This window comes from Macrosteles quadrilineatus, unplaced genomic scaffold, assembly GCF_028750875.1.
Source record: "Macrosteles quadrilineatus isolate MER2022 unplaced genomic scaffold, UCM_ALF_1.0 Scaffold_1__1_contigs__length_201487025, whole genome shotgun sequence".
NCBI lineage: Eukaryota > Metazoa > Arthropoda > Insecta > Hemiptera > Cicadellidae > Macrosteles > Macrosteles quadrilineatus.
This window is the reverse complement of record NW_026542594.1, coordinates 58,069,109-58,086,970: the sequence shown is the minus strand read 5'-3', so window position 1 is coordinate 58,086,970 and position 17,862 is coordinate 58,069,109. Positions and strand designations below refer to the sequence as shown.

The 17,862-nt window shown below is 37.0% G+C and overlaps 1 protein-coding gene across 3 annotated transcripts in view; it reads right to left on the bottom strand.

Annotated features, from left to right (window-relative positions):
- Window positions 1–17,862, bottom strand: part of LOC128983208 (nucleolar complex protein 2 homolog) — a 182,470-nt gene that overhangs the window by 140,896 nt on the left and 23,712 nt on the right. For all 3 annotated transcript variants that reach the window (XM_054402415.1, XM_054402416.1, XM_054402417.1), the window contains exon 3: window positions 8,167–8,411. In XM_054402415.1, coding sequence (XP_054258390.1) covers window positions 8,167–8,411 — 245 coding nt within the window. The remainder of the gene's footprint in view (window positions 1–8,166; window positions 8,412–17,862) is intronic.

The window sequence follows — 17,862 nt, the reverse complement described above, 5'->3', positions numbered from 1 at the left end:
GCAACAGCTCCTGACGCAAACAGTTTATAGGGTGCAGGGTCAATTCGAGTCACTTTCAGATTTCATTATCCAGGTGAAAGAGTCAGCAGAAATCCTAATACCAACAGAATACGACTTACTGGAGGTAATATTGACAGGTATAAACGCGACAAATAGGGCACGTCTTGCAGGGTTCCCGCCGCCGACCAAACTTGATGATTTAATAGCGCTTATCCCAAAATTAGAAGTTGTGAGACAGTTAGAAGAGGGTAGCAACTCGCAATCACGCCGATAGGAAACCACAGCAGAAAATAATAGGCAATTCACACCTCAAAATAGGCAATTCACACCTCAAAATAGGCAATTCACACCTCAAAATAGGCAATTTACACCACAATACATGCAACAGCCACATGGGCAACCAAGATTTCCACATCGACCACACACGCAGCCAAATACATACTATAGGGCACCAGTGCACAGCAGTGCATATCACGGCGCACCGAGGCAGGTCAATGACGCCAGACACTACCGTCCGCCCACCAACCCTACAGACCAACACACACCTACACACAATACACAGTTAAACTCCAGAGGAGGCCGATAATTGGCGCTCTCGCACCTCTGACACCTCACAGCGCCTATTCACACACACCAATCAACCAAAACACACACACACATAGCCATAAAAACAAAAATGCTCCAAAATTTCCTAAATTAAAAACATGTACAATACCAATTTTTTTCGGCGACATTGAAACAAATGCACTCATAGATACAGGTTCTACGACGTCAATTTGCTCACGATCCTTTTTTGATAGAATCAAAAATAATCACTCAATTACAAAATCAATCACTCCGATCAATCAATTCGCTATTTCAGCCTCAGGCGACAAGGTAATGTTCTCACACATGGCAAAGCTACACTTTAAAATTAGACACTTCTCTTGGACATTCAATTTCCTAATAGCACCTAAACTGCCAATAAACATTGTATTAGGGTTAGATTTCCTCACAAAAACAAAAGCAATCATAGACGTGGCGAATCACAATGTAACATTTCCATACGGTACAAGACCGGTCATGGCCATATTACACACAGACCAACACGATAGTAATCTACAAGAAGACAAAACTTACACCTTGGGCGATAATTTGACACCAAACCAGATACAACAAATACACAAATTATTACAGTCATTTCCAAACACAGTATCGAAAAGATTAGGGCAAACAAAATTGATACACTACGACATAAAATTAAAATCTCAGCAGGTTGTAAGGAGTAGGCCGTACCAATTCGCACCGCCAAAGCTCAAAGCATTACGAAAACAAATCGACGACCTATTACAAAAGGGCGTGATAAGACCATCATCCTCCGAATACAGTAATCCAGGATTTGTAGTCCCAAAAAAAGGAAACAAAACGCGATTTGTAGTCAATTACAAAAAGCTCAACGACTTGATTAACTTAGAGTCTACGCCAATGCCAACCGTCGAATCAGCATTTCAGTATCTAGGTCAAGCGAAGTGGTATACATTATTGGATTTGAACAGCGCATACATGCAAATACCGTTGACAGAACAAAGCAAAAAATACACAGCATTCGTCGTCCCATTTGGGGAATTTGAGTTCAACGTGGTACCATTTGGATTAGCCACAGGATCACAGGTTTTGACAAGGTTAATAGATAAAATATTTGGAGACATAAAATACAAATACATTTTCAATTTTTTCGACGACTTGGTAATTTATTCAAATGGGTCATTTTCAGACCATCTCAATCAAATAAAGGAAGTAATAACTAGATTACAAAACGCAGGTCTCACGATCAACCCAGAAAAAATGACTGTAGCATCTAATCACATCGAATTCCTAGGCCACATTTTTCGCAACGGCACAGTTACATTTGACACACAAAAAATTAAACCAATTCTTAACTTCCCAACCCCCAAAAATGTCAAACAGATTTCTAGGCTAATCGGGATGACAGCGTATTACGCGAGATTCATACCGAATTTTTCACACATTTCGGCACCATTAAACAAACTCAAACGCAAAGATACACCATTTGAATGGGGCTCTGAACAGGAAGCCGCATTGCAAAGTATTAAAAAGGCTCTAACGTCACAACCAGTTTTGAGACTCCCAGATTTCAATAAAAAATTCATCCTACAAACAGATGGTTCAGGCACAGGACTAGGAGCGCAATTAGCACAGGAACACGAAGGTAGTTTATTACCAATAGCCTACGCGTCGAGACCACTGAGCAAACACGAAGTAAACAAATCCACAGTCGAATTAGAATGCCTAGCAGTCGTGTTCGGATTGACAAAATTCCAACAATACCTCGAACACAGGGAGTTTACACTTCAAACAGATTGTTCAGCATTAACTTGGCTTCTAAATCATCCACGACAAGTAGGTAAAATTGCGCGATGGATAACATTCATTAACTCTTTCCAATTTCACTCAGAGCACATAAAAGGCAGTGATAATCCAGTCGCCGACTGTCTATCTAGGCTATATGAGGACGCCGACACACAACCAACAGTAGTAACACTAAACGAAGACACTAACACACATTCAGTAAACATTTTGATGAGAATCCCAGAGGCTTTCAAAAACATCGACGAACATCAAAGAGACGACCCCGCGTTGATCAAAATTATTAGGGACCCACATAGAAACCAGGCATATACAGTAAAGGACGGAGTGTTAATGCATTTAGCACCCGGCCAAAAGACACCACGAATAGTACTCCCCACGAAACTAATTGACATGATTTTTACATACTACCATTTAGCACCTACATCAGCACACCTAGGAATCAAGAAAACTATACATAAAATAAATCAATTTTTTTGGTCACCAAATTTAAACAAAATAATAGCCGACAAAGTCAGAACATGTCTCTCTTGCCAAAGATCCAAACAAGCTCCGAACACCAGGGTAGGCGAATTATCATCCGATCTAGCAACCAAACCATTCCAAAAAGTGTACATTGACTACGTAGGCAAACTTCCTAGGACAAAGTCAGGCAACTCATACCTACTATCTGTGGTAGACGCATTTTCAAAGTTTGTAATTCTTTTACCAGCTAGAAACGCGACAGCTGCCACCACAACTACACTTCTCACAAAACACATATTCTCACACTACGGTTTCCCGCAATACTTAGTATCAAACAACGCACCATCTTTCAAATCGAAACAAATGAAGGAAATGTGTTTAAACTTCGGAATCAAACACATATTTACGTCACCGTACAACCCAAGCGCAAACAACGTAGAGAGAGTCAATAAAAATCTTAAAGTTGCTATGAGGATATATCACAATTCTGACAACCAAACATGGGATCAAAACATTCATTGGTTTCAAATAGCATTTAACTCCGCTCAACATGAAAGCACCGGTTCGACACCTGCAAGCTTATTTTTGGGGAGAGAAATTAACCATCCACTACAATTAGCCTGGGATTTAAATAAATTAATTGGGGAAGAATCTCAACCAACCACAGACAATCGCTGGCAACATGCACTTGATAACCTACGGAAGGCAAGAGAAAAACGCACACAATACTATAACAGCGGTCGTCAACCCAATCCTTACAAAGTAGGCGATTGGGTAATGTATAAAATGCACCCACAGTCCAAAGCAATAGACAACGTCAATTATAAACTCCAATACGCCTGGTCAAAACCGTGCGTGATTGACAGTTTCTCATCACCAGTGTCAGTAAAGCTAGTAAATCCCTCAACAGGTAAGATTGTGACAAAAGCCCACATTTCACAATTGAAACGATTTTTTCAGCCAATTTATTAAAAAAAACGTCGTCAAAGTGCACAATAGAACCTTAGCCTAGTTTAATTAGTTATAAGTAAAACATCTAGCAAGAAATCTCGAGTAACTTGACTGACTACAACAATACTTCACAACAATACTGTACACAATACAACTCCGGCCCCGGCTGATAGGGTGTTGGGAGTTGAGTCTAAGCCGTACTTTCACAGAGGGTGCGGCTACACCTCTCGACGCACCGCTTGGCCGGAAAGCCGGAAGCGACAACACATGGCAAGTTGGCAGCGAAACACGTCATAGTGTTTGTACTTAATGTATGCATTTCAAGACCCCCGTAATCAACAACCTTTTCAATCCCCTTAAAACCTACAATCTGAGCAAACGACTAATTTTTTTTTAAGTAATTTTTTATTTTTTATTTGCTCAAATTGGCTATGACGGGAATCGTTCGCCATAACACATTCTTATGACAGATTGCAACTGTCATATGAATAGTGCAGCCGACAGCTTACTTATGACAACAAACACTCACTAACAGTACTGGACTGAAAAATGACAGCACATGAACGAGACAACTGACTACAGACCAAGCTAGACTTTAAACTATGGTAATTAGGCTAAGTGGGACTAAGTGGAACTAAGTAGAACTAAGTAGAATTAAGTAAAATTAAGTATTTCAGTGTTAATGTAAACAATTGAGTCACAAAGATAAATACGAGATAGCATAAAAAGTATTAAGTAAGCAAAGTCATCCATGTATATTAAAATAAGATATATGGTATTTAGGCGTAATACAATCGTTATCAAAGTAGATAACAGCGCACACTACAATCCATATGTTTGTAAATAACAAGCAGAATTCTGAGCGTAGAAGAAGAGTTTGTGTACTATATTTGTAAAGGGTAATTTAAATGTTTATTATGTGTTATACACTTTTGCATGCGTTAAAATAAAATACAAAAAATATATAAATATATTTATGTTGCTGAGTGACAGAGAAGAAATGGACTAGTAGGGAACAGACAATAGCAAGCGCCAGACACGAGATAACACCGTCGTTATCAGTACAAACATCTGTTCCATTCATACCTCTACTTCCGCCCTATATAAATAATCAAACCAAGCACCGATCAATCCTTCACATTGAAGGAACATATTAAAACAATATTTGTTTAAAAAATTAAGTTGTGCTAAGCCGTCGGTGGAATAAATAATTATTATTTAATACCTCTGTGCATAATTGTTGACAATTGGCACTAGAGGAGCTTCGAATGAATGTACACTTACAATAACACTATCATTCCTTACATCAACCAACAGACTTTCGAAACTCCATTCAACCACGAATAGCATCCAAACTGAAAGAGTGTATAATGTGTGTCACACTAGTTAATTAATTAATTATTAGTAAATCAACAGAAATTTAGTAATATATCTCCCAGTCAATCAAATCCATAGCATTTAAGTAGATAAACATTAGATTTTTTCCCTTTTATCCTCAGTAAATTAAATTTCTTTTTTATTAGGTAGAACAATTTCTTATTGTTAGTAAATTCATTTAGATCATAAGTATCAATAGTAAACTTAAGTAGAGTAGTCGCGATGAATTTTTACCGAATATCCAGGGAATATATCAGTGATAACAAAGACCAAAATAATTAAACATCAAACAAACAATCTCCAAATTCACATCTGAGTCAACGTATCATCAACCGCATATCAACTTCAAAACTCAACATCATTTATTCAACAGTAAGAGACGACCAGCGATATAATTAGCGCCCCGAACTTAGTAAGGGCTCAAGAGCTAATTACGAAACTACGTCACATCACATCACAACAGTATACCTTCAAGAACTTCAAAACATTGCTCCAGCTTCATTCTTCAATTACACAGCTTCATTCTTCCAACTACTCAACTTCAAGAAACTCATCAAACTTCAGCAACCTTCCATATTTACCAGCAATTACCAAACTTCAGTACATCCATCGAATTTCATCAACCTTCAGTATTTCGACAACATTCCCAAATTCATCATCATCAGCCATATATCCAGTTTCATCAGCAAACAGATCCTTCTCAACCCAACTTAATGAAATCTATCACTGATATACGCCCGCCCACATTTTTTTAGAGCAGGGTTAGATTAAGCAATCCCACCAAACATAGTTATAAGAAATTCATTCAAAACCATAGTTACCTTTAGTTTAGGAAAAAAAAAATAGTTAATAGTTTATAAGCAAAACCGACACACATTATAACCTCAAATGAGCCAAACCAAAAGGAGTGCAGAAAACTGTTGGAACATTTCCACACCGACACCGATGTCACAACGACACAATCTCACGGCAAGCACAATAAAAAAAAAAAAAAAAAAAAAAAAAAAAAAATTCTTCGTCCTTCATCTTTCCCAAACCCCAAAATCACCCCAAAACAAGAAAAGAAAAGAAAAAAAAAAACAACCCCACCGGGGGGAGGATGTAGCGAGTCGCTACAATAGCGCAAGTCACGTGACGCGGATGCGCGCGCAGTCGGCCCGGGTAGGCTAGGCACGCGCAGCGAGCCAAGAGACCAGTAGTGTAGTGTCGAGCGCCTGGAGCTGTACATCTAAACCGGATAAGTAACTGTAGCCTAAGATGTCTAGCTAATAGAAGTAGGGGTTGGGGAAGGGTGTAGGTTAGGGTAGATAGTAATTCAATTATGTAATTTATTAGGTTCTCGAAAGGTCGTGGTCGGGTAATTATTATCACTAATTTTGAATTCACATTTGCTAAGTCTAGTAATCTTTTTCACGAATTAGAATATGTCCATATATATATATTTCTCTGTTCATTATATTATAATTAGATACATTATGAACATAAAAGCTGGCTGTGATAGGCAGCTAAGGTAATATTGTGCACTTTGACGAGTTAGATTAATTCTTGCAATAGAGTTGGGTTACGACAGGAAATGTGCGTGATTTGGCAGTGGTTAGAGGAAGATATATAGGGCCCAGGTATCTTCATTTACACTCATACTACTCCACATCATCACAAGTTATTGCAATTTAAACATTTTGTCTATCTTTTTAACCTGTTCAATATGAGCAAAATTCTTGTATGATGTGAGATATTAGTAAAATACCATTTTATTGACATGAACAACACTGTTTGTACATGTAGCTATGTTAAAGAATTTTCAAGGGTCAGTGATAAGGGTACAAAGGTATTTAGCCATCTTAGAGTGGTCATTGGAATTGAATTAATCATCAATAATATTACAAAGCATTTGGAAGTTGGGAAAGTTGCACGGAATTGTGGGTTAGGGGTGAGCTGGTAATATGTTGCACCATTTTATGGTCGCCACTAAGCCTTCATAATATTTACGACGGCAGTTAGTATTTAACTGTTTTGGCGCCGAAGCCCTGCTCTCAAACTCCCCCCCCCCCCCCCCCCGTTACAGGTCTAGTCATTGGCCTTGCAATTCAGTCTTGGGCCGGCTGCCCTGTGGTTCAGCTCGGTGTGTGTGTACTGAAGTTACTTTCATGATTTTTACGACGGCTTATGAACCGTAGTTAATTCTTATTCGTAAAACATACGAATGCTTAGTGTTTGCATCAGTTTTTCTTCAAGACTTTTTTATACACTAACATTATTATTTTGTAATTTATACTTATATCTTATTATTCTTATAAAATTTTTTGGCAAATATAATGGTTCATAACGATTGTGGCGTATTTGGTGCACACATTGGTGATTTAGTCATGTGATTTATGATCGTTTCGTTGGCCAAATCGTTCATGTTGGAAACGACAACTGGACACATTAATTAAAACAGAGGAGATAATTTACCGCAATTCACAGGCCCAAAGAGCCAGCTTTGATGATTGTTTGATTAATTAAAGCATTTTTACTACAGAAATATCTTAATCTTTCAACATGCAATATTTAATATGTAAGTCAACTGGACACAACGTGAACTAATATTTGAACAACTTTTATAAAAATAAGTTTATATACCTTGACAAAATACAAATCATACAATATTGTGTTGGTTATTGTGTATTTGTTGTGCTCAATAGTGTTTCCCACGCTCATCTTCGACTCGCATGTAATACACTATCTCGCCCCGAAATGGGTCACTTACGTGACTAGTAGTGAAATATACTATTACAATAGCAGAATCAAGCTTAGTGATTATCTTTAATATTCTTGTTTGGACCGTCTGCAGTTTCTGTAATTCTGATATTGAGTCATTTCCCCATGATCTTAATCCATATTTAAGAAGTGACTCGCACGCTCAAGTGTAGGAAGAGTTTCTTAATGGTTACGGGTTCTTATGGTTAAGGTTTTGTTGCAACAACTATGCATTTAGGACAACAAAATTAGTTTAAAAATTCCCACCTCAAGTTTTTCAGGAGGTTGATGGACTTGATCCTCATTATCACTTTTCTCTGCTTCTGATTCACTATCTGACACATTAAATTGAAGAAGTTTTTTGTCGTTTGCTTCTAAATACTTGTAAAATTCAGGATCTGTCTCCTTCAGTTTAGAAAGTGATTTCTTATGCGCTTTATCGTCAAAAAGATTGGTATCTGCATCATCTTCATCCTCTTGATCTGGTCTATCATAAAAACTCTCGTCGCTACCTGTAAATAACTAAAACAGTAGTATGGAGGCTGTTAAATAAGAAATTAACTAAATAACAATTATAAGCATATGCACAGTCAACAAATTCTAAATTGATATAGGCTAGGACAGAACATATTTATTGTCAAAACTTGAGAACTGTACCAACATAATACCTGAGATGAAACATTTTATGGATAATGTGTACAACGGATTGAGTGATAAGAAATGTGAAAAAAATACATATTAAAAAGCATTTGGCACAGTAGATCATAAACACTATTAGCCTAAATAGAAATGTAGTTGGACTAAGCAATACAAGTCACTCCAATCGAGGACAGGATGGAGTACCAAAGTCCTATTATGACTCATAAACAAAGGGTAGACCTATAGCTATGGATTAGTGAAGAATGGAGGCCAAGCAACTTGTGAGTTGTGGTGTAACATTTTTACCGGTATGTACCCAAAGTTTAACAAATTAAACCAAACCACTATTAGTTCAATTATAAGCTCTGGTTTGCAGTTTATCATGGGCGTACCCAGAGAGGGCAGTTGCCCCCTCCCCCATCCCTAGAAGCAGGATAAAGTATAAAAAAATGTTAAGTTATGGGAAACTTATTGGCATAAAGACGTTCGAAATCATTCCAGGATCTAATTACGCCTGATGTGAATTGAAAAATAATACTGTAAAGAGGCCGAAATGGAAATGGTCTGATGGGGGGTTGTGTTTGATGAGCGTCGATAGGAAAATATTTCAGAAAAATTGCATCTCAATATCAAACCAAATCAAATCAAATCAAAAATCACTTTATTCACCTTTATAAATACAGGAATACATTATTAGGGTACGAATAGTATTCCCCGAATGGACTGCAAGTCCGTGCTCGAGGGAAGAGCTCTTACCAGCAGGAAATAAGTTTTGGTTATTGTCCATAGGTCAAAAACATGTGCACACTGTTTATAAATAATGTGTACATCTGTACTTAATACATATCAGGAGCTCTTAATCCTACTAATATTATAAATGAGAAAGTTTGGATGTATGGATGTATGGATGGATGTATGGATGTATGGATCAGGGTGTCTACTATATTCTGGATAAAAAATTCATGGACAATTCCCGTACATTTAAGGACACTTTGCCGTAACCTTTGTCGGTGTCATTAGGCCTACCGAATAATTTTCCTGATTTGTCAAACTTTATTAATCTTGTTATTCACTGTAGTTGTACCAGAGAGAAGAGTAAATAATAATAGATAAGAGTTAAAAATTACAAAATAGAAATTTATTGAAAGTAAACAAACATAGGCCTACCTATACTTTAGGTAAAGCTTTTATAGTGTAACAGAGAAACGCAACCATTGTCTCCTGCGATAGCGACAAATATCTCCATCAGTCACGTAAACTTCATAACATAGCTTATCCGATCCAGGCCGATTAATTTGGCATGATTCGCCCTGGCACAACGTTAGGTTCTCGAATACTTTTGAAAAAAAAATCTTTAATGCATATTGTTACTCAATTCTTAGTAAAAAATCAAGGTATGGTAAGCGGCTATTAATAAGCAATAAGCACAGAGTAAGATTATTGTATTTTCATTTGCAAAGTTAATATCGACACATAGCAATCATTAGTTGTTTATCTTAGGCTCAATTACATTTTCTTAATATATTTTACAGCTCTTTCAAGAATCAAAATACCCAGGCCTAGACCTAATTATTTAGGAGGGCATATATAAACTGAGTAACAAACAATGAGGTTATAATAGCATCAAAGTCACTATCATAATTGTAGTTCATAAGATTTTGATTGCTTAAAGCATACAACTCAATAAATAAATATATGGGAAACAAAAAACATTGAAACCTGAATAGCCAACAATATAAGACAAAGATACAGAAAATGCAATGACATAATTTGAAACCAAGCAGGCCTACATAGTGATAAAACATTAATGCAAACAACAATTGTGGTTTTGTCAATTGAAAGATAAAATATCCATAAAAAAGGGTTTAACTTACAAAATAAGACTGTAGATTATTTAAATGTTTAATATGAAACCATAAACAGTTTTATGGCACTAGGCACTGGCCGCGGCAAATTGATCTTCAAGCCAAAGTACAAGTAAGAAGTGAAATTTAACAGCCATTAAAAAGCTATTATTTTCACGATAAAATAGGTTTGAGATCTAATAATAATTACCCTAGTAATAAAAAAAAGAAGTTGTAAAGGAATAAAAGTGATACAACTTTTATGAGCTAGCTGCTGAGTCAACAGTTCTTGGAAGTACTTGACTTGACACTTGATTATGGTGATAAAATATTAATGGGTTTGAGATTGTTAATGGGATTTTTATTGCATAATTACTCTAGTAATAAATTATGAAAATGTAAACAAACATCTGATAAACCTTTTATGTGCTCCTAACCAACTAGCGACCAATAAAATTATGGCCCATTAAAAATTTAAGGACATAGTCTGGCATTTAAGGACAATTCCCGGTTTCCCTGGATTTCCCGGTTGGTAGACACCCTGATGGATGTATGTTTGTGACAAGTGAACGCGAAAAATACTGGTCGGATTGGGCTGAAATTTGGCATGATGATAGCTCACATTCGCGATTAACATATAGGCATATTCTTATTTCAAAAATCCTTTCGGGCTCCGCCCCAGTGGCTCTGGAGTTTCCCATGTTAACCTTATGAGAAATGGAATTATTGAATCTTAACAGCTGTTTCAATTAAACAAGTTGGTTCTGTTCTATGATGTTCAATAGCATTAAAGTCACAAGGATTACCAACAGGGTGCAGCACTATTATTTCTTTTACATTTATGACAACAGCTAATTTGCAACCAAAAGGTGAGTGAGCGTAGCGAACAAACTTCAACCTAGAGGCGAGTTAGCGTAGCGAACGAGCTAACCTGAAGGCAAGTGAGCGCAGCGAACGAGCTCCAACCTAAAGGTGAGTGAGCGTAGCGAACGAGCTCCAACCTATAGGTGAGTGAGCGTAGCGAACAAACTTCAACCTATAGGTGAGTGAGCGTAGCGAACAAACTTCAACCAGGACGTGATTGAGCCATGCGAACGAGATAATCTTGAAAATTAAGAAGTTAAACGGGGCAAAGCCCGCTGGTTACAGCTAGTAAATATATATATATGCTATATAAATATATTGTATACTAGAATTAGTTAACAATAAACAGCCTTAAGCAACAATAAAAATATTAATCTATGAAGAAAAATTTATTTTGATGGCTATTATGGCAGCGTTTGATGTCAGAGATTAATTTAAATGTAAGGCAAGCGAATTAAAGCCTCTGCAGCCTCTCGTCCCACAGTCATCAGCCACTCACAGACCTTGCTTTTATACACAGCGACACTGCCTGATTCTGCATCAGTTATGTTGGGCGGCAAGTTGCGATAAAGGATGTGAGCTATGTAAAACACGTTATTTTTCAACAAACTATATGCTAGTTGTGGAGTGCGGTATCCAAAGTTATGCCTGTGTCTAGTGTGATAACTGTGTTGTAAGTTAGAAAAAATAATTTCCTTGTTGTTCTTAATGAAAAGTAATAGTGTTTTGATAAACAATTGTCTAATATTTAAAACTGGGAAATCGGAAAAAAGTAAATTCGTTGAATAATGTTTTTAAGGTTTTCTGGGTTACGTGAAGAGGAGCCAATGTGGCAGCAGATACACTGCCCCACGCCAGTGTATCAAAAGTAAGTTTTACAGTGTATGTGTGTAAAAGGCGTAGACCAGTTTCCTCAATCTTTGCTTTACATAGATAATATGAGGAGACCATGTCATCCTTTGATCAATGATCACCCCAAGGTACTTGTATTGGTCCACACGATCGACTGTGTCACATCCGCAGGTATTAGACCACAGATCGCCACATGAGTGAAGATAGAGTTTTCTAGGGCCAGGGTCACGAGTTCGAGATAAGAAAACTGGCATGCACTTGGTTTTTGATACATTTAATGTCAATGTATTATGATCCAGCCAATTTTTTATTTTAAGTAAGACAGATGCAGCTTGATGGTAGACATCGTCCCACGTATTACCCGAGGACACTACCGCTGTGTCGTCAGCAAAAAGAAACAATTTACCATTGACTCTTAACTTAATAATGTTATTGATATACAGGGTGTTGAAAATGTCTGGAACCAACATTATATCTGGTGAGAGGTTAAAGAAAAACAAATGATATTTTGTGTACGGATATACTATGGTTTTACCTATCTTTTGGTGCCTTATGAAAATTTTTACCACTTATAGGGAACGTCCTGTGGAGGATGCAGTAAAAAGTTTAAATGGAAGCCTATGGTAAATGATACATCATTTTAAAGGCCATTTTTTTCTGAGTAAGGAGCCACAAGTTTCATCTCAAAAGGACCACCCTAGCGAAAATGGCGACTGTTTGAAATTTAAAAATTCCGTTCCCTATAAGTGGTTTTTAAAATTTCAAACAGTCGCCATTTTTGCTAGGGTGGTCCTTTTGAGATGAAACTTGTGGCTCCTTACTCAGAAAAAAATGGCCTTTAAAATGATGTATCATTTACCATAGGCTTCCATTAAAACTTTTTACTGCATCCTCCACAGGACGTTCCCTATAAGTGGTAAAAATTTTCATAAGGCACTAAAAGATAGGTAAAACCATAGTATATCCGTACACAAAATATCATTTGTTTTTCTTTAACCACTCACGAGATATAATGTTGGTTCCAGACATTTTCAACACCCTGTATATTAAAAAGAGAAGAGGGCCTAGGTTACTTCCTTGGACGACACCATAGTCAATGTTAGTGATATCACTATTTTCGCCATTGATAGTAATGAACTGTGATCGACCAGTCAAATAGCTGCGGAACCAGTCAAGTGATGGGTTGTCAACGCCTATCAACTGCAGTTTTGTGATTAATTTATGCCTATCAATAGAATCGAATGCTTTGGCCAAGTCTAAAAAGGTTACAAGCACACGTTTTTTATCATCAATTTTTTCATATGTTTTGAGATATTAAATAAGGCATGGGTAGTGCTTACGTTAGCTCTGAACCCAAACTGTGCGTTGTCAATGATATTATTTTCCTCGAGATATACAACTGTTGCTTGACACATTTTTCAATTATCTTGGATACCGCACTAAGTAAAGAAATAGGTCTGAAATTTGATATCACATTCTTTGGGCCTGATTTATAGATCGGGATTACTTTGGCGATTTTGTAAGGATTTGGAAAAGTATTAGTTGATATACTTAAATTTACAATGTGAAATAAGGGTTGGTGTAAGACGTCTAGATTATGCTTTATCAGTTTAGAGGAAATGCCATCATCACCAGGTGCCGAGTTTCCTCTGATTTTGGTGACCACGTCTAGTAAATCTTGATGGGTAATTGGTTCCAGTGAGAACTGGGAGTTCACAGCGATATCAGCATCCTCTATTTCGACAGGACCAACAGGCTGCAAAACCCCGGCAAGCTGGGATCCGACGGAAGCAAAATATTTGTTTAAGTTATCACAGATGGAGGGGACAGTGTCGCTGTGTGCGCCAAATGCGCCGACTGGAAATTTGCATTTGGGATCTGCCCGGCCCGCTACTTCGTTCACTATATTCCAAAATTTCTTTGGATCTCCTTGAGCGTCATTGATTTTATTTTTGTAAAAATCGTATTTTGCCTTTTTTAGTGTAGATTTTAATATGTTTCTGTATCTAACATAGCGCGCACGCAGTCTAGTATTAACGGGGTGTTTATTGGTTAGTCTACTTAATTTGTCTCGATGACGTATTGATTTTAAGAGACCGTTAGTTATCCACGGTTTTATCTTGAACGTTTTAGCGGTAGTGGTAACGGTAGATGAATTACGTTCAACAGTGGAAATAAGTATATCATTAAAGATTTTTGCGGCGGAATGGACATCTATTGATGTATAGATTAGATCCCAGTTTTGAACGAGGAGATCTTGCCTAACATGTTCCCAGTTGATTGATTTTTGAGAGTGGTTGTTTACTCTCGGATTGGTTTTGGCAGTACTTTTGATTTCGAGACAAATACTGTAGTGGTCTGTGACTGAGGTCTGTAGGACGGCTGAGTTGGCTGTAAAGTTGGGCGGAAGTTTGACAAAGTAATGATCTATACACGTGTTACTTATTGGCCTTGTTACTTTGTCTATACACTGGATGAATCCTAGGTCACTCAGTATGTCTAAGTAACAGTCTTCCAAAGAATTTAATTGAGGGCTCAAAATGTCACAGTTGATGTCACCTGCAATTATTTTCATGCTAGAACAATTTGTTGAATTTGTTATATAATCATGTAAGCTATCAATAAAAATTTGCAAAGACTAAGCAGGACTGCGATATATGGCAGTTAAGTTACAATTCACGCCTGCCCACTTAAAAGTCAAGGAAAGACTCGTAGCGACACCGCCAATTAATAGCTGGTTACAGGAAGTTGATAATGAGTTGTCTATGTATATTACTATTCCATCGTTCTGATTCAAGTTGTTGTAGCTTCTAAATATGTTATAGCCATCAATAGCCAACAAATCACGATCATCACTTAACCAAGCTTCAGTCAGAATAATACAATGAAATTTGTTATACCCTGAAGTGTTAATAGTAGGTCATCTATGTTTTTATTGTAGCTCCTGATATTTTGGTGAAAGACTCTAAACTTACAAAACGAGTTACTACTATCTAAATTATCATAAAATAATTTGTGATTCGGATTAACAATTTCTTTACAAATAACAAAGGGAGATTCATCGTAATCTATGTTCATTATCGGACAGAACTATCGCTCTGCCAGCCAGTGGCGCAGCGTGCCGTCAACGATATTCGTCAAGTTCAATGGGGAATGTATAGAATCTTTGCGTCCCGAACATAGATGGAAGTCAACAAGGACGAAATTTATTGTTGCTATCCAACTATTACATCGCTACACTATGGAATAAACTCCAAACTATTTAGCGATTTTAAATATCAAATCGTGCTGGATTTCAGAAAATTGTTTAGCTATTCGAAATAAAATCATGAACTGAATTCCAGAAAATAATGAAATAATTTGAAATGTAAAATATTTGATTAAATATGCTGATTAATATTTTAGTTAAGGAAAGTATTTTCAAGGAATTATAACAAAGAATAATTCAAATACTCTGATAAATAGTGGAATGAGTATTTGATAGTATTCGAATGTAATTATTTGGATACCGTAGTTGTATAATTATATGAGTCGGCTAAGTCTGACTATCTGAGCAAAAAAGAAATTTTTAGATAAGGAAATGCCGATATATATTAATTAATTTTGGAAAAACAATTCTCAACAACAATACTTCTTAACAATGAGCTCAGTTACTCTAAAAAATAGGAAAGTCAATAATACATTTTAACTAATGCACGTGATAAAGTAATATAACGATTTGTTTAAATACATGATATACAAAAAAAGTTAAATAATGTAATAATGTAAATGAAGTAAACTTTTTCCCATAGGTTAGGCCAATAATACAGTAAAATAACAATTAAAGTGATAACATAAATTAATACAAATCCAGATGAAAATGATTACGGGATGGAAATGCAATTTGCAAATGTGTTGGTACTGCAGATTAGAAGATATCCAATTTAATATCAAGACAATAAGGATTGATAGTATAAATGAAGTAAAAAAGTTACTTTAAATTAGATTGGTCGAAAACTTAGATATGTGAGACATGTCACATACCTGATGTATAGTTAATCTATGCGTCAGTGTTAGTGGTCTGGGTAGCTGTCGGTGACCTTGTGGCGGGTGATGTCTCTGTTGACTCGGGTGACGGTGAGCTGTGGTCGGTGGTGGATTTGCCTTGCAGTGACGTCACGCTGTCTAGGTGTTGGAGGCTGGTTATTCGAGTCGTCCCTTGGGTGTTGTTTTGACGAGAACTCGGCCATCGGACGTCCAGACAGACTCCAGTTTCCCTTCCTTGAGTAGGTCGCGTCCTTTGTTGAAGATTGTTCGCGTGTGAGGAGCCAAATGTTCATTTATGTAGATTTGCTGATCTGGGAAATTCGGGCGTAACTCCGATGCCAGTAGACTTCTTCTGAAACGTCTCGCTGCTATCCACTCGTTTTTGACGATGTGTGACACAAAAGAAATTATAATGGGCTATGTTCTGTCGTCCCTGTTTTGGCTCGGAAGCCAGTGTGCCGCGTTAATGTCCGAGCGATAATACGGGACATTGATAAGCTCCGCGATGTGTGCTATCACCTTGAACACATCTGATCCTCTCGGCAACTTTGGCACACCTAAAACGATTACGTTTTTTTTCCGTAGATGTTGTTGAAGATCAAGCATGTCCTCCTGAGTTTTGGCTAATTCTTCAGAAATACGTTTGTTATCTTCAAGCAGTTGTTCGACGTCCTTCTCGGTATTGCTAGCTTGTGTTCCGACACGGGTAACTTCCACCTTTAAATCACGTATTTCACTGTTAATACTGTTAATGTCCGTTTGCATTTGGTCCAGTTTGGTATCATTGCGGTCCCATCGCGAGTTCATTTCGGAACGAAGTGCGGCAATAGCGTTTAATACTGCTGTTTGACCACGATCAGATTCAACACTTTCACCGGTCCTTGGTTCAGACGGAGTTCCAAAAGAACAATCTTCACACTTCCAGGTCTTGGGAGATTTCTTCTTGTATGTGTCTGCGACGCAAGTAATGTGGAAAACTGATTGACAGTCCGCGCATTTACATCCGTCCCAAGTTTAAACAATATCGTTTTCACACTTTTGACACTTCATTTCGATAATTTAGAATATTAATGTTAACAGATCAACGCGTGGGTTCACTGGAAACACTGAAAAAAGATAACAAGCGAACTGGTATAAATCACTTAGTTAGAGACAGCAACCAAGCACTGGCCGACAGGCGATTTCTAGGTTAGAGCGCTATCGGCAGGAGCTCCGATAAACCGATCCGTTCGCATCGACTGCGCGATAAGAACTGAATTTCAACAATTTAAACAAAAGTACTCTAAAAGTTTTCTTTAAACCCAAAAAAATGTTATTAGTATAAGATTCAATTTGATGATAATCTAAATAGTTTCTGATACTTGTAAGCAAAAAATATCTATTTACAGATTATACCTGGTTTAAAAGGTATTTTGACATTTTTTGACTCGAATGTTATCCATCAGTTTTCCTTTAGTTTAGATAGGCTATTCTCCAATAAAATAAAACTTTGAAAAGTAGTAACAAGCAGACCAATCTCTTACATGTAACAACTTTCTGTATTGCAATGAATGAATTTAAACAAATTTTATATGATTTTATTTTGTTTTTAGCGAATTTCCCTATAGGGAAGTAGCTATTGCCATAGGCCTGGGACTGATTTACTTTTTCATTTTGATGTCCCCAGAGGCCAAAAACAATTTTCGTTCAAATTTGTACATATGTAGGCCTATATATATATATATATATATATACTAGC